The 19118-nt window shown below is 35.0% G+C and overlaps 2 protein-coding genes across 2 annotated transcripts in view; both read left to right on the top strand.

Annotated features, from left to right (window-relative positions):
* LOC127868276 (uncharacterized) overlaps nt 1-3998 on the top strand; it is a 53829-nt gene extending 49831 nt beyond the window's left edge. The window contains exon 15 of the mRNA XM_052409904.1: nt 1703-3998. Coding sequence (XP_052265864.1) covers nt 1703-2565 — 863 coding nt within the window. The 3' untranslated portion in view covers nt 2566-3998. The remainder of the gene's footprint in view (nt 1-1702) is intronic.
* Nucleotides 1-19118, top strand: part of LOC127869944 (low-density lipoprotein receptor-related protein 4-like) — a 171796-nt gene that overhangs the window by 126981 nt on the left and 25697 nt on the right. The gene's annotated exons all lie outside the window — the stretch shown is intronic.

Here is a 19118-nt window from a genome sequence, read left to right as displayed (position 1 = left end):
AAAAAAAATATGAGCTATTGTCATCACCTTGGCGTCGGCTTCGGCGTTGTCGTCGGCGTCCGGTTAAGTTTTGCGTTTAGGTCCACTTTTCTCAAAAAGTATCAATGCTATTGCATTCAAACTTGGTACACTTACTTACTATCATGTTGGGACTGGGCAGGCAAAGTTAGATAACTCTGGCGTGCATTTTGACAGTATTATGTTCCCTTTTTATACTTAGAAAATTGAAAATTTTGGTTAAGTTTTGTGTTTAGGTCCATTATATTCCTTAAGTATCAAAGCTATTGCTTTCATACTTGCAACACTTACTAACTATCATAAGGGGACTGTGCAGGCAAAGTTACATTACGGTCTGTACATTATAAATAACAAAAAATATGTAATGCAAGTAATTAATTTCTTATGAAATGTTTTAATTTTGTTATGTCGATGCAACTTTTAAGTGTGGTCTGTGAATAAGAGACCATTTGAAATATGTGCAAAATAAGTTTGAGTTCAAATGTTTGGAATTGTATTGTGAGCAATTCAATTTCTGTTGGAATGTTTGAATTTTGTTATACCGGTGTAACTTTATGAGTTTGGGTCAGTGAAAAAGAACAATACCAAATGTGAGCGATTCAATTTTGAGTTGAAATGTTTAGAATTTTGTTACGCTGGCATAACATTTGGAGAGTGGATCTGTAAAATAAGGAGGATTGGCAATTTGTAATACAAGTGATTCACTTTTAGTTGAAATGTTGTTTTGTGGAATTTTGTTAAGCTTGTAAGACTTTTTAGTTTAGGTCTGTAAATAAGAAATGATTTGTAATGCAAGCGATTCGCTTATGAGTTGAAATGTTTGGAATTTTGTTAAGCTGGAATAACATTTTAAGTTTGGGTTTGTAAATTAGACATGATTCGAAATGCACGCTATTCACTTTGGAGTTGAAATGTTTAGAATTTTGTTACGCTTGCATAACCTTTTAAGTTTTGGTCCGTAAATAAGAAATTATTCGAAATGCAAGCAATTCACTTTTGAGTTGAAATGTAAGGAATTTCGTTAAGCTGGTGTAACATGTTTTTTCTATTATAGATTATCATGTCGATTCCCTGCTGTTTTGTTTAGGAGATACAGATAAATTATTACAAAAGTTGATTTTTTAAAGTAAAAAAAGCCTGTAAAATACCCCTTTTAATTGGGATTCATGGAAAATCCCTATTTAAAGTAGACACACTTATATGTTACATTAAAGAATATTATTTATTCCAACAAGCAAAGTGCTGTATTGGTATTAATACACATAAATCAAACAATCATAGACAAATTTATCAAGCGTTTATAACGCTGACCATCAAATAATTTGGTATATGTTTTAAAGAGCATTCAAAAAACTCACTTATATGCTGATCCCTGACTGGCCCAGCGCTATTGAATGTCCTCCCAAATCGCAAATAAACGAATCCCAAACGAAATTAGGTACCCCGGTAAATTATATATGATCTTTACATAATAATTATGCAAGATAATAAAATATTATTGTTTCATTTGTAAAGTTAGTTCATGAATGTTTACATATACAAAGCTATGTAAGCAAGTTTTGTTAAATGGACTCATTTTAATAAAATACTATGTGATTATATTACAACAATACAACATTCTATTATTATTATTATTATTTTTATTACTTATTAATATATTTATTGTTTGTTACTATTATTTCAGAGGCTAACAGTCCCATGAGCTTATCATCCCAACCAATGCCAGTCAACCTGAAGCTGCTCGTGTCTGTGGATCTAACAACGACTGGAGATGATGAGAAGGAGCCTCTCCTCAATGGACTGGACTTCCTGCCGGACGGGAGACTGGTAGCAGTGGATAACCAGAACATGAAATGTATCATACTGAATGAGCGACTACAGAGACTTGGAACACCGTACAAGTTCAAGGGTAGCCCATTTAGCGTAGTATGTGTGTCTCATGATACACTGTGTGTAACGTTTAACGATGTAGTATGTCTCCTGTCTGTGAGTACAGACAATACCATCACACTGACCAGGCAGATCAAAACATCATCCTCGTTCTACTCTATATGCTGCATGTCTCCATATAACATGGTCGTGAGTACGTACGATGATCCCCGTCCTGTGAGAATGATATCAGTGGACGGGGTAGAGTCAGACTTTGATCACTTCCTGACGTTTCCTATGAAGACTTACAAAGTAGATGAGAGTAGGTGCACGTATGTCCAGTCTAAGAACACGTTAGTACTGACTGACAGGTTCGCTCATACGGTATACATTTACGACACCTTGAAAGGCACGTCTAGAGCAGTCACTAATGAGAACATACAGGAACCTCGTGGTGCCTGTGTAGGGCCTGGTGACACGGTGCTGGTGTGTAGTAAGGATAAGAACTCCATCGTGCACCTGACCATCCACGGTAAAATACTGGGTACCTATCCAGTGGATATGAAGTACCCGTACAGCATATGTATGTCTAAGGATGGTACCAAGCTGGTGGTGTCTAACAACGCTATATGCGCCAAGAAACTTCAGTTGTATAAGATATCACAGGCAATGAGTTAGCTGACTAGTAAGATGTAAATGTTATCTGTGTGATCAGGCTTTCTACACAGTTATTAAATATTGACTTTCGTGTATTGTTTGTGTTAAATAAACTCGGAATACTGTTCCGATTAATTAAAATTAAATAGAGTTGTAAGAAGGTTTTATCGTTGAAGAATTTCAAAAGGTTTCGAACTAACTATGTATTGTGCTTGTATTATAATGTAATATGTGTATTTCTACCTACCTTCAATAACTATTTTAGTGTATATTTGAAGACATTTAAATATATTGTATATGTAATTTTATTTAAATTCGCATTTCATGCAACGTAACCGGTGTGTACAGTAGTTAGGCGCGTTAAAGATTTGTAAATATGTGTTAATTTTTGAAAATAATAACTATAACTGAACATTGCTAAGCATATGTTTTCTTAATGCCATAAACAATTTGCGTTCATTCAAAATAATGCTTGTTTTTGTTAAGCCTACATACGCAACATGATATATGTTTATCAACAAATTCGACTAGATCATGAATTCCCAGCCTGTCACCTCTGCCTGTCAATAGTCTAATAGCCCCGTCACACCGAACTGACGTCCTTACGGCGACCTAAGACTGTGTTTCTGAAAATTTCTGACTGTCGTAGTAAGGACGCCAATGACTTTTTCGGTATAAATGCTGTTTTTTGCCTTCCCGTCACACCAGCGTCCTGGTTTATGGCGTTCTGCGCGTCCTCATGGGGTCCTTAATCCGTCCCTGGCGACCTTACCGCGTTCGTACTGCGTTTCACGGCGACCAAAGCCGACCATACGGCGTCTGAGCGGGGTCCTTGGCATTCTTACTGCGTTCTTATTGCGACCATAGTCGTTCTGAGGACGCAATAGACGTTCAAAGGACGTACTAATGACGCAATAAAGTCGCCGTACGGTCGCCTTGCAGTCAATGATCATTGTCTGTGGGTTTTAGCGGCGACCACACGACGTCCATGGCGAATTTACAGCGACCTTACCACGTCCCTACTTCGACTACTGCGTCTCTACGGCGTCCCTACGACGTCTTTTACAGAACGCCGTAAAACGCCAGACTTCGGCGACTACTTTAAACATGTTCAAAGTAGTCGCCGTGGGCTCGCGTCCTGTACAATTTTCGCCAGTCTCACTTCGTCCTCTTGCTTCCTTACTGCGTTCCTCCGGTGTCTATGACATCCTCACTGCGACCTGGGTCGCCGTAAGGACGCAGTAAGGACGCCAGTCCGGTGTGACGGGGGTACAAGATGCCTTGTATCGTTCCAATGTAGAGGATACTTAATAAGTCCATTAATTTCAGTTACTTTTGTTTGTTTTCAAATAAATTATCAAAACGATTACATGTATATCAAATTAATTCTATATTATTTTCTTAATCTTGGCTTTGTTATTATTTTATTTTAAAATAAACCAAAAGTTGCATTTTGTAATATTTTATGTTTTCACGATTTTCAGGTACCGAGAGAGAACGCGCTTTAACTTAAAAGAATTCAATTAAGATATTCAATCCATCACACTCCGTAATAAATTATAATATTTTCTTGCATGGAATTCAAATTTATATTCATTCGCAAAATGTCAGATTTTACCGTTTCGTTTTTTTGGATATGCCATGTTAATTACCATACCCCCTTTGTTGCTGCAAGCAGGAAACATTTAAATTGATTATAAATGTACATTTCTGAATGGTAAATTAAACTTACAAACGTGTCGCGACACAAGTGCGATTGAGTGTTAAGCAAAACATTCAATGTATCGTGCGATTTTAATTATAATTTTATATATACTCCAGTATATTTTGATGACATATTTCAATTACATGTATACAATGATTCAATAAAACATGCTTAATGCTAAGGAAAGCTATCCATAACAGCGCACATGCGAAACACATCAATTTAAATATATGAATGTTTTTTAAATAAACCGTATTACCGTATACAAGAGGTTAACTGGTAATCCTACCGGAACGACCAGTTAACCGGTTACATTTTCTTGAAAAGGGTTAACCTGGAAAAACATGATTATGCTCTTTGTCATGGAATAATTCGTGTGATTTACGTTACGTTAACAACATGCCACACCATCGACGGTAATAAATAACGTATCATCAAACAAAGCAATAAAGCAATAAATCAGTACCTTTGTGATAATAATATTAATGATACTTAATAATTATAGTAACAATAATAGCATTTATGAATGTAACATGAAACGCATTTCATTTATAAACATTTTATTATATTTACATGTATATATGAGTAAAAGATATGATAAAATTGTTTTCTTTATTTAAAGATCTCTTAATATATTGTTAGATCTATGTTTCAATCAAATATCATTGCACATCCGAACAAATGCTTAAATTAGGGAACAAATTAAAAGTTATAACAGTTTGCAAATTAAAAAAAAATACTTAGAAATAGTGCTTTTCAATCGTATCTTTGTTCTTAATTTAAAATATACAACAGCAAAGATTTAATAATAATCGATTTCTTACTATCACAAAGAGTTGGACCAAAAGGGTACAGGTCGAAGCACCATTGTATTCTGCTGTAACATTTCCTGAACTTCGACATCACTTGGTGACATATTCATACAGACGACTCCAGAAGACATTGGGAGGCGCCGCGGAACCCGATATATACACCGTCTTTCCGGGACCCGGCGTTTTTATTGTACCGAAAAACACACACTCCCCGTCTGCCTTTAGATCTCCCAACTTGTCCATGCGCGACCCATACGATTCCTCACCTGGCACACCGACCATAACGTTTTTCGATTTCAAAGACCGAATTTTGAAACTGATCGTTGACTTCGCGGAAATTTCGTAGTCCTTTGGCTCAAGTATATTGCAAATGTGTTTCGCAACAGAGTCCGCGTTAAATTTGGGCAACTTCTTCACATTTGTTGCGTTTGCTGTGCATTCCAAAAGAAACATGGCCGCAAATTCGATTTTATCCGTTTTCCCCTCTTCAAATAAATCAAGACGATAATATCCTAGTGCTGGAAACCTTATATGAACAGTTTGCGAATTTTCACGAGCTGTAACCATCGTGTAACCATCTAGTTCTTTTTTGTCGTCACTCGAGGCCTTAAGTTCGGCTAGAATTGTTATCAGCCTGGTTTGCTCTAGCTCTATTGACATTTCCGCGAAGTCGCGTGAGAACACTGACATTGACTGAATCGCGTCTGTAAATCCTAGCTCTGCGTAGTTCCTATCAGGACCCCAGACCTTTTTATGATCTGGAAACTCTGTTGGCGTTGGATACACATCGTTACACCGTAAAGTATAATCTACTAGCTTCCGGAACTTGGCATGAAGATAGTCTCTAGCCTTTCCAAAAAGAGATAGCGTATTTTCGCCCACTTCCGGCGGAACAACGCGCACCTTAAACGTCATATTGTCCAGACGCCTCATACATTTGCGCGAATTTATCTCTGTTATGCCTTCGTCGCGCAGGTCCGCGGTAATATTCGACAGCGGATAATTCTCGGTTGCAAACGAGCTAGTTACTTCGTTGCTAAAGTGAACGATCAGTTCGCGATTGGAATTAACTTAAAACCGAGCTCTCTTGATTTCTCGGTTAAGCACGGCTTCTGGTTGAACTCTTCGATTTCAATCGGCTCTTCGAGGAGCTGCCAAACAGGGTGTGCGGGGAAATGGTCATAACAGAAAACCTCGGGGTCCGTCAGGAACCAGAACTCATCGAACTGACGTTGGAATTTACCACTGACGTCGACGTATCCAGACCCCAAGTGAAATCCAGAAAACGCCACTCCCCGTTAAAGTAAACGGCGTTCCAGCTGTTGTTCCGTTTCGCCAAGTTTGAATTCCTTGTCCGGTTGGTGGCGGAGACCTTTGGAACATCCGGGTATAGTAACTACATCGTAACTACAGAGATATTTACCTCCCTAGAAAAAACGATAACTTGCAATAAAAGTGTCTTGTATGACTCGTTATATCTAAATATTAAATTCATTTTCGAAAATGCTGTCGGATACACATGTTCACCTGCTATTTGTACATGTCCTGCGTAAACGAACATGTATCATCGGAAAACGATTTTAAATTTCAGTATTCAAATTGACCGTCCAGATTTGTAAGTTTCAAATGTTCTGTTAGTGAACTTAACACCGATTAAAAGCAAGATGGTCATTGTCACAAAGATACGCCCGTTAGTAAAGTATGTTTTGAGTACTGGTGTATGTTAAAGAAGTTTCATTAAAAATTGACTAATGCTGGATTGTGGAAAACCCCACTGATCACGGGCAACAAACCAAAGTGACTCATTCAAAAACACTTTTCTTTTTTCAGCATGCTTGCAACATCTGCCTTATGCTCCGTACAAATGGCGTATTATAATACCCCAAGAGGCGCGATGTAGTACTTACTTGCAGAGAGCTGCCATGAGGTTGACGTAACTTCCTTGCCAATGACGTAACGTCGACGTCGCATCATAACGCAACTTATCGGACAACGTTTTTTCCTTAGCGTACATGTAACTGGAACATAGCGAAATATTCACTTTATATGATATTAATCAGTATGAGTACCGGAATGTACCGAGTAAGTACACTACATTCGTACCAAGAATATATATAATATATATACATGAGCCGCGCTCTGATAAAACAGGGCTTAATGCATGTGCGTAAAGTGCCGTCCTATATTAGCCTGTGTAGTCCGCTCATGCTGATTAGTGACAACAATTTCCGCTTTCATGTATGTTTTCTTTTATATGAAGTCCATTCTTATAGAAAACTCAGTTTAGACGTCACGGATAAGCTGTGCGGACGCACATGAAATAAGCCCTGTTTTATTAGAACGCGGCTCATATGTACCTAACTCGCATCAAGCACTTCCAAGTATAATTCCATGCATTCCTTACCAACAAAATAATATCAGGCAAATAAGCGTAATTTTATTTTATGAGAACTAATGAAATTTTAACATTCATTAACTATGTTCGGTGGACGGAAGCGTAATTTATTATTGCATGCGTTCAAACGGCGACCCGGTATGAGGTTGGATCGAAATGAACACTTCTGGATGGTCATGAGAACTGCTCGAGTCGCACACCGACGTCAATTGCTTTTTCTTAAAGTACATCAGTTTCTTACCGTAACGGAAACAAACACAATACATCCTACTTAATGCTGTAAACGAATCATCTACATGTTATTATTAAGATTTTTCAACTGGTTTAACCTTGACCAGAACTAATTATAAAACAGAAAGATAAATCAACAATTTACCCTGATGCAAAATGTTTCAATGTTGGAATTAACACAGCAAACACAAAACACTACCAATAGACCGTTTGATTTCCATGGAAACGCGAGTTAATCATGACAAGTTAGTACTGTTAGCTAATGCTTAAAGAAAAAATGAGCTCAGTGAAACATCGGGTCATGTAGTTATGAAAACGACATAAATAAACAATTTGCATACAAAAGTGGTGCGAATGTTGACAGCGTGGTGTGAACATGCAAAAAAGTGATACAAATGGTCAAGTAAATTGTTCAAGTAATTTTCCAGGGATGAATTGAGAAGTCGTCACGTTTGTTTTGAAGATGATTGTAAAACATTTTAACCCTTTGCATGCTGGGAAATTTGTCGTCTGCTAAAATGTCGTCTGTTCAATTACTAAAATTAGCATTTTCTTCGATTTTTTCAAAGAATACTATAAGAATACCAAACAGTTTGGATCCTGATGAGACGCCACGTTTTGCGGCATTTCATCTGGATCCAAACTGTTTGCAAAGGCCTTCAAAATTCGGTTCCAGCACTGAAAGAGTTAACGTGCATCGTTACCGAAAAAAACAGTAAACTGTTCCTTTTCTAAAAGCAAAACTAGCAAGAGCTTCCCTATAAAACATGCGCGACCATCTCTTGCTTTGATAGAATAATGTACGTTTTATTTCAGTCAACAGATAACACTACGCGATGACATCGTTGTTTTCCTTTCGGTTGTTGTTTAACAGTATAAATGTAAACTTTAACTAACAACAAAATTAGCACAATTCATTGCCTTCATCATTGCTGATGATAACTTTTTAAAGTTTTTTTGCCCTACTGGTCCGCCTGAACATGCAACACAAGATATATCCCTGGCAAACTTGCTCTATACAAAACGATGTCAAGGTTGGTCCAGGCAAATAGAGATATCTGTTGCCCACAAACGGTACCTTGATATGTCATTGTACGCAAGGGGACAAACACTCCTGCTAAATTGCAATTCAGAGTTATGGGTCAGTCTCCTTCGAAAATTAAAATGTCTCAAGTAACCATCAGTTGTTACAGATTTTTCAACTTGCTCACAATCTTAAGTTTGAATTTCTTAGTGTCAGAAAGGACCTAATTCAGCTTAATTGCAGATTAAAGTTGTGCTTTGGTAAGTGACCTCTCCTGATGCCGCTGAAGACATTTGAGAATTTTCAATTAAATACCTTTTGTTATTAATTACAAAGATATGTACTTGCAAACAAACCTTAAACTGACATTGTATCCTGAAAAAACTGGATATAATTCCGCTTAAAGGCTGTTAACAGTTATAGATCTTGGTCAGTGATTGTTAACCCATTTATGCCTAGTGGACTCTCCCATCCTTCTAAATTGGATCAATTTATTTCCAAAATTAGGGATGTCTAGTATATTAATTTCTATATTTAGAATATATCTTACAGAAATTCCTTAAAGCAAACAGCGCAGACCCTGATGAGCGGCCGCATCATGCGGCGTCTCAACTGGGTCTACGCTGTTTTCCAATGCCTTTTTTCTAGACGCTAGGCATAAATGGGTTAATCAAGACACTCAACACATTTGCAAAGTTTTATTACAATAACTAACGTTCGCAAACGTTTACCTTTCATTTATAATACAAGAACGGGCATACTTGTCTGTAATATAAATAATTCTTAAGGAACTTTGTCAGTGATCTTGAACCCATATGACCATGTTTAATAAACTAGACAAAGTAGGAACAGTGCTGTGGTATTGTTGCACACAGGACTAAGCCATTTAAAAACACCGACGCCTGTAATGGGCGAGTAGTATTACCTAAAAAAAATATAAAGAATAGTAAAGCTTAAACATTTTTTCAAATGCAATATCTGTATGGGAGTGTGGGTAATTAAAAACGCCAACACCATGGAAAAAGCGGTGACGTTGTACGGACAAACAAACGTTGACAAAGTGACGTCATTTAAGGGTGCAACTCTGTTATACCTGTCGCTGTGCCTTAAATAAAATACCTAAATTAAATTAGTATATTCATTGCCTTTTATGTTTACATTTATAAGTCATGTACAATAGAACTTAAAATAAGTTGTACCTGTCGGCACGTTTATACGTGCACTAATGTAATATATTAACCGTTAAAGCTGACATATGACTGTTGAGGCAAATGCATTTGCTTGCAATACTGTTTGACATAAATCAATTTCTTATAATCAAACACACAAAATAATTTCAAAACCTTACAACTGAACACGGTATTTTCCATAACTTTTACAGAAAATAGTTACATATAGTTTTTAAGATGTCATTAGTAATCATACAAGTATAATATAGTAAATACTGAGTCCTACAATAATTCTGATACCATTTATCACATGCAACTTATAGGCTATAGCGCATCTAACATGCTTGTGTCAGAAGACCCAAAAGAGCGAACGAACACTAAATATTAAATGCTAGTTTGCATTGACAAAGAAATATATTGGAAATAAAGTTCGTTTGTGTATAAACAGATTGAACATATGTATAACATCATAAAGATTGAACCAATATCCATATTTTTCTTCTGTTTTTTTTTGTGTTCAAAAGCATTGGTTTAGAGGCCAATTTTATTACCGACATATATAGTCCAACATAGTATTTTAGCATTACAGACATTAATTAAATAAGAGATGTTTGTCAGAGACACAATGCTCCCTAATGCGCCGCTTTTTTTTTTACCTTTGACCTTGAAGGATAACCTTGACCTTTCACCACTAAAAATGTGCGGCTCGATGAGATACACTTGCAAGCCAAATATCAAGTTGATATGTTCAATATTTCAAAAGACAGGCCAAAAACAATATTCCCACAATATCATTCGATCCGGGGGCATAAAAAGCAAAATTTCGAAATATAGTCATTTTAGGCATGCTGTTGCAGAAAACGAACGAAATCGATCAAAAGATGTACTTGAAAATCCGCTGTGTACCAAAAAAGGCAAAGGCGGAAAAGAAAACACAGTCCACCAAAACGCCATGGTTAGGTCTCGAAACGTCCAAGGTGATGCAAAAGTTAAACGTCGAACAAAAAAGACAGAGATGTACCAAAAGAGTAATAGTTGGCATAGAGGTGAACCCAAAATTTCAAAACGGAATAAAAAGTCAGAAGTAGACCAAACGTCAGATGTGCTGTCAAAACCCCATGTTCGAACAACAATTCAGAGGTTAACCAAAGCGTCGGGGGTGCACCAAAATTCAGAGGTGCACCAAAATACTCGAGGTAGACCAAAAACCGCGCCAGGACGTACCTGATATTATTACAGACCCAGAAGTAGAAGGCTCGAATCTTCTCTAGATCTGAGGTGGCGACCGAGCAAAGATGTGACGCCAGGCGGTCCACTGACAGCAAGCACGACCCGGGGGTCTGAAATGGATAGACGGAATATTGTTTTATAACTAGCGCATCGTTTGAGAAAAGCACCCAACACCTCACGCTCGATTTGGTTTTTATAAAGATTCTGATATCATAAACAGCCACAGAATAAGTTGATACCTTAGCTTTATACATTAATTTAACGTTTCTCTTATACAAATTATGTTTGTTACTTTTCTGAAGTTCTTGGACAAATAAACTTTCAAATAGTTTTTTGCAAAATATTACTATTAATATTATTCTCAAGTCAATATTTCTAAGCGTATTATGCATAATTAAGTTTATTAAGTCTCTAACATTACTTTTATCGCTCACTTACCTTTAAATACTTACAGGTACACCCTTGAATACTACCTTGATAACGTGTGTAACGTTAGTAACGTTCCCTACGTTATTTAAGTTTTCTTCGTTTCGTACGTTTCTTAAGTAACTTACGTTTCACAGTCTCAATACTACCCTTTCGTAAATGACGACTATAACGTTACTTTGGCCCCTTAGGTGTATACCATCATTTACGTTACTTACGCTAAAAAGTTTCTTACGCTAGCTTAACTACATTGAAATCATTTATCGCGTCTTTCACGCCCCTTTTGTTCATAACGTTACTTTCGTTCATGACTTGACTTAGTCCACTACGTCCCATACGTTCATGACGCAACTGTGGTTATTTGCATTCATTTCATCATTGTGTAACTATGTTACTTATATTCTTTGCGTTCTCGATGTGCTTGAACTGTAGCTACACGTCAGTGACGATGTCCTTCTTTCGTGTAGTAACGGGCTTTGCCGCCGGAAGTTGTAGTACTGTACACAAGACTGGAGATGATGATGAGTTGGAACCTTACCTCACTGAACTGGCCTTCCTGCCGGACAAGAGACTGGTAGCCGTGGATGACATGAACAGGAAATGTATCATACTGGATGAGCGCCTACAGAGACTTGGAACACCGTACAAATTCAAGGCTTTCCCACACGGCGTAGTATGTATGTCTCATGATGCACTGTGTGTAACTTTTGGTTATGGTAAAGTAGTATTGCCCCTGTCTGAGAGTACACACAATATCATCAGGCCGACCAGGGAGATCAGAACATCATCCAATTTCTACTCTGTATGCTGCATGTCTCCATCTCACATGGTCGTGGGTACGTACGATGATCCCCGTCCTGCTAGAATGCTATCAGTGGACGGGGTAGAGGCAGACTTTGATCACTTCCTGACGTTTACCATGAAGACGTACAAAGTGGATGAGAGTATGTGCACGTATGTCCGGTCAAATAATACGTTGGTACTGACTGACAGGTTCGCTCACACAGTGTACATATACGACACCGCGAAGGGCACATCTAGAGCGGTCACTAATGAGAACATACAGGAACCTCGTGGTTCCTGTGTAGGGCCTGGTGACTCGGTGCTGGTGTGCAGTATGAGGAAAGACTCCATTGTGCACCTGACCATTGACGGTAAAATACTGGGTACCTACCCAGTGGATATGAAGTTTGCTAACAACATATGTGTGTCTAAGGATGGCAATAGGCTGGCAGTGTCCAACAGCGCTAGAGGCAACACGAAACTAAAGTTGTATAATATCACCAGCAATGGGTTAGATGACTTGTAAGATTTAAGTGTTATCCATGTGATCAGGCTTTCTACACAATTATTAAATACTGACTTTCGTGTACTGGTGACTTAAAACCAACTCGGAATACTATTCCGATTAATTTAAATTACATAGTGTTGTAATACTGTGTTATCGTTAAACAATTTCGAAATAATTCGAAATACATAAGTATTTTGCATTTTTTATAATGTAAAATTAGTCTTTATACTTAACTTCAAGGCATATTGTATTGTATATTTGAAGACATTTAAATATATAGCCCATGTTATACTATTTAAATTTATAACATGCAGGAGAACAGGTGTGTACAGTAGTTAGGCGCGTTACAATTCCGATTAATTAAAAAATGAATAATGTTGTTATACCGTTTTATCATTGAAGATGTATTTTGCATTTGTTACAATGTGAAATGTGTCTTTATACCTAACGTCAAGAAATACGTTAGTTGAAAACATTTGAATATATTGTGTGTGTAATACTACGTGGAATTTACTGTGTACAGTAGTGAGGCGCATTAAATACTTCTAAATAAATGTTACTTTTTGATAATAATAACTATAACTGAAAATTGCTATGCTTTTGTTTTCTAAATGCGATGAAAAAAATTGTGCATTCATTCAAAATGATGCTTATTTTTCTTTCTACCTTAGCCACAAGTTATATAATTATCATCAAAAGTCGACTAGAACTAGAATTCCCAATAGTCTAAAAAGCCTTGTATCATTCAAGTGTAAAGAATAGTATATAAAGCCGTTAATTTCAGTTGGTTGTTTGTTTTAAAATAAATTAGCAAAACGATAATATCAAATCAGTTCTATAATATTATTTTTAGCTTCGTTATTATTTTATAAATAAACAAATACTTGCACTTTGTAACATTTGATATGTTTGCTAAAATCAAGGACCGATACAACATTTGATTTAATTTAAAACCTTCTTATATTTAACGTTGTAAACAGACACATATCGAATAAACGTACGGAGAATGAATACACGAGTATTCAGTTAAGGTATTCAACCCATAATTCTCAATGTTTAGACCGTAACAAATTTTTACATTCATTCGCAAATTGTTAGTTGATTTACCGTTTCGTTTTTGGATATGACATGTTAATAACCATACCCCCTTTGTTGCTACAAGTTGGAATATTTTTAACTGATTATAAATGTGCATTTCTGAATGGTAAATTAGACATACATAATAATGTATTGACCCATTTTTCTTCAGTTAATTTATAAAGTAATTATGTATGCAAATATTGCTTATGATTTTCAAATTTGATATTAATTTTCCTGTTCTTGTATTTGAAATCCATAAACATGATAACATAAATGTGTTCTTTTTATGGATGTTTTTAATTAAACCGAATTACTTTTATATAAAAAATGGATGCGATAAAGAAAGTTTTGTTTTTTTCTAATTAAAATGGGGAAGGAAAGAAAACTATGCGAACCAAAAATGTATGAATTGACAATGTTCAGCGCGATACAACCACACCCTTACATAGTGAAGAAGTATTAGATCGTAGTAGATGAAGGATTTTCAATGCCTCTATGTTGGAAATATGTGAAAATTTAATCTATATCTTCAGCCGCTATTTGAGAAATTAAAAGTTATCATCGTGTTCCGATACAAGTACGATTGAGTGTTTAGCATAACATACAATGTACGGTACGATTTTAATTATAAATCTAAATATAATTCAGTATATTTTAATAACATGGTCAAAATATATAATGATTCAATAAAATATGCTAAATGCTAAAGAAGGCTATCCGTTACAAACAGGTCTAACATGCATATATATTTCATAATAGGAATATATCGACTGTTTTGCAGTAATTCTTGACTCTCCATGCTGGTACAACCACGCGATCCAAAGGTGTGTGCGGTCTTAGGAATGAAGGTCGATTCTCATTTTGCAGCTTAGAGATAAAACATTGTACATGTATTATCATTGTTCTTTTTTCATAATATTTTATTTCTGGCTGTTATTTAACATTACAAAAAGGGAAAATAAGTGTATAGAGTGATGCTGTTTATCTTTATATAAACTGTCATAATGTGTCAATTCAGTCATAAGGCTACAACACCCCACATTATTCTTGATACATCGACTCTCTACGGTTTATTTAACTGTTATACTAATTGATGAATCAAATATTTTGTGAATTAGCCATTGTCATTTATCGCCTTTGGTTATATTTCATATGAAAAGTAAAAATGCTTTATCCGAAATAGCAATCTGAAAGTTAAATGAAGATAACTGATTGCGTAACCAATGACAGAACACATGCGTAACTAAAAATAATCAAAGTACTGACAGTACTGGTGTGACGATGCTTTTAAAGAGGATGGATATAAAAGCATCAATTTAAGTTTATCTACATCACCACAATTGTGTATGAGGGTACGAAAATTTTGGGTACGGAAAAAATAGGAACGAAAATTTTGGGTACAATAATTATGCCAAAAAATCGGGTACGAAAAAAATTTGGTAACGAAAAACAATTGGGTACGATAAAAAATTTGGGTACAAAAAACGACTTGAATACGTGAGTTCGTCCATGAACACATGGTAAGGTTAACTAAATCTCCGCGATATGACCTAATATGTGTTTAAAACAGAAAACAATATCCAACAAATGAATGAATTATCAAACATAGTGTGTGCACTGATGTGACTCTGTAATTTCTGTTTGAAAAGTTTATTAAATTTACAAAATGAGAGAGCACACATAAGAGCGAGTTTCATAGAAGTCGCATGGCTATTATGCGGTTTATATACCATACTCCCTATAACGTTTACAATTGGAAGGTTCGAAATAATACGTTTTCTTTACACTCATGATCGCGTTAAACGTGAATTATACACGTTTTCATTCGCAATTTAATTACAGAAGTACGGCAATTGTCAAATACAATACAGAAAATGCATAGTTGTTGAATTGATCTATAAACATATAATGGATTGAATATAACTGATTTAAAATTAACGTTTTCAAAATATTATAAAAAAAATTCCTAGAATATGTTAACCTATTTATAGCTGAGCTTCCTTTATCTTTATCAATGATAATCAGCGAGGTATGCCGATTAGAAAAATAGTTGCGAGAAAATATCAAACGAATAATGTCGGAAAATCTTATTTTGGCATAATAATTTAGTCTTGAAACTACAAACTTGCTTTACAAAACATTTACAATCAACCAATATAATATAGAATAACACATTTGATAGAAAAATAAATTTAAAAAAAAACGAAAACCTCGAATAACATTAACATAGGTTATAATAATTATGAAAATTATGTAATTTTATAATTTAACAAAGATGTTACTGATTCATATCAAAAGTGTCACTTTGACATTGATACTGGTTGTTGCTCATAAATTACTGAGACAAAGAATTTACTGTACTACATAAGTAGTATCACTGACATTGATATTGATTTTAACTCACTAAATTCTGAGGGAAAATACATGCAACACTGTTATTAAAGTAAATAACATTTTATTTATTGCATCATTAACCGTTTATAAATGCACCGTTCTATAGTTCGCTTGTTTATACAGGTGTGATGCAGCTAAAAATTGCACAAAAACATCCATAGATAAAGTAAGCAAATTATATCTGATTTTATTTACATGACTAATATATGATCAGCAACAAAACCTAATATCAACACCGTAAATATATCTGTTACAATATAATATAATATAATTGTAATTTTAAGGAATCTTAACAAGTGTAAACCTTTCATGAAAATAATTTTCTCCATTTACTTTTTGATTACCTTTCCAAAACTTAAAGGGGCCTTTTCACAGATTTTGGCATGTATTGAAGTTTGTCATTAAATGCTTTATATTGATACATTTAAAAGATTGCAACTAAAAAGCTCCAGTAAAAAAATACTAGAAAAAAAATAAAGAAAGGATAAAAGTAACCCTCAACTTGGCTCGAACCACTGACCCCTGGAGTAAAAGTCTATCGCTTAGACCACTCGGCCATCCGTGCTCATACAAATAGTGATGAATTTTATACTTTATATAAGCAATCCTCTTAGTATCACAAAATATAACGACAACAGTAGAACTCTCCAAATTATTCAATCGTTTCGCGTTGCAACGCTTTATTATTTTCATGTTTTTAAATCGTCAAAAGATGCATATAATGCATATTTTAGAGCATGGTAAATGTTCAGTATTACTCTTTCCTCACAAATTTTAAAACTACAACGACAATTTTCGAATATGAAACTATTTTTTTTAATTTTGTCAATTTACCAAAACGTTAAAATGTCCCCTTTAAAGACCACTGCGAATATGGCTAAACTTAATACTAAATGGTTGCCGTCCGAAGCAAGTTATCATGATCTAATTTTTCTGTACATGTAGAAGAGCTTTCTTCAAGAGTCATTAGATAGGATTTAACACAATAACAAAACACGCACTGTTATAGATACACATATTCGGCCAATTAAGAAACTCTTTAACTGGTGCTAGGCTGTACGATCAGCCGAAGTCCTTATAAGCAAATCGCTGCGCAATTGACGGCTTCCGTTATATGCGGCCTAATTAATTGGCATAACTTATGGAAACGGCGCTTTGGCTCAGAGTAAAATCCAACTATGTAAACTGCCTTAAGTATTGAAACGAAGTATTTAATATAACTCATTGTTTACTTAAGCATTTTCCGTTAAGCACTACCAGTTGTAATTAGAAAATGCTTTTGTGCCAATAGGGTTCGCACTCAAGTTTTCCTTTTCTTTATTGTTTCCTTGTTTTCACTTAGTTAGTTTACGCGTGTGAATTTGTGTCGATCTAAATGTGGACATGATGCAAATTATGCAATTTTTAACTAGTTTTGCGTCTCTGTGTTTTATTTTTATCTTTTATGGAGCAAAAACAACCAATGGAGGTATGCATTTGCGTTGAATTTAATATATAAGTGTGCTCCTTTGAAGACCTGTGCATATAACGGATAACTTTTTTATGTAAATCAAATATATATAAATTCATGTCTTATTTGAGCTATCAGCACTTTAAATCGAATTCTGATATAAACCATAGACGGTATTAACACTACAATACAAATAAAAGCATGCATTATCGTGAAAAAGACCGCATAAATTATTAACAAAAATGCTCCCTTAATTGTAAAGATAATGAAATATGAATGAATAGACGTTTATACGATAACTGAGAGTAGACTTAGCAGTTATTAAATAAGTCAAATGTTAAGACAAATTTGATTATTTTTTAATATGTTCTGCAGAAGATTTTTGTAATTTGGTCGTCGAAGAATTTGCGTTATGAAAAATAACATATTACATACTATATATATTTTCATATATAATATGCGATAAAATTATTTTCGAAGCACTAATAACGAAAGTATGTATGATGTTTTTATCATCTGAAATTTATTCTATATTTATTAACTATTCTGCAATGCGCACAGCGTCAACACCAACATAATTATGCAATTTAAACTATATTAAAAGATTTTAATTTAAAAGAAAATGTTACCCGTTTAAATGGCGTTTGCACTGAACATTTCAAAATAAAGACAGATAGAGATACTTTTCCTATAGAAACCAAGAAACTGTACTTGTTTAAATTTCGAATTTTACACAGGCTATATTTAAATATGCATTAAGTTAGTATCTTATTAATGGTGCCAACGAAATTGTATCAATAAAGTTGATTCTTAACAAAACCGTCGCTACCGAAAGCTTTTAAATTCGAGTAACATCTAAAATATAACATGAAACGTAATTATTGTCTTATTTCAAGCAGAACATATTATAAGCTTTGACTTTCAGAATAAAACTAATACAGCCAGTTGAGTAAGTTGGTTACATGTTCTTATTCCTTATTCGAATAATGAACTAAGAACAAACAAACTGTCCACAATAAGAGAAGCACTTATATAATTAGAATTTTGAGTTAAACGTACAAGTTGATCAGCATCTATTTGAAATTTGACAAACAAAAGGCTCGCGAGAATTTTTGAACTTTGTTGTTCGAAAACCGCCGGAAAAAAACATCGATGGAAAAGATGCTATTCTGTTCCGTTTGTTAATGAATTTAATAAAATGCGGCCGAGTCCGACCAGTTTTCTCGTATTTGTTACAGAACATTAACTTGTGTCAATGTGTCGCTTAAACAAATCTGCAAAGAACTATGGGAATTTGCTAAAGTGAACAAGTTTAGTACATGAATTAGTTGTTTACTGTACAAGTAAAATGTATTTGCAATTGTATC

Source organism: Dreissena polymorpha, chromosome 2 (assembly GCF_020536995.1).
Source record: "Dreissena polymorpha isolate Duluth1 chromosome 2, UMN_Dpol_1.0, whole genome shotgun sequence".
NCBI classification, from domain to species: domain Eukaryota; kingdom Metazoa; phylum Mollusca; class Bivalvia; order Myida; family Dreissenidae; genus Dreissena; species Dreissena polymorpha.
The sequence above is the reverse complement of the archived record's forward strand: the minus strand, read 5'-3'. Positions and strand labels throughout refer to the sequence as shown.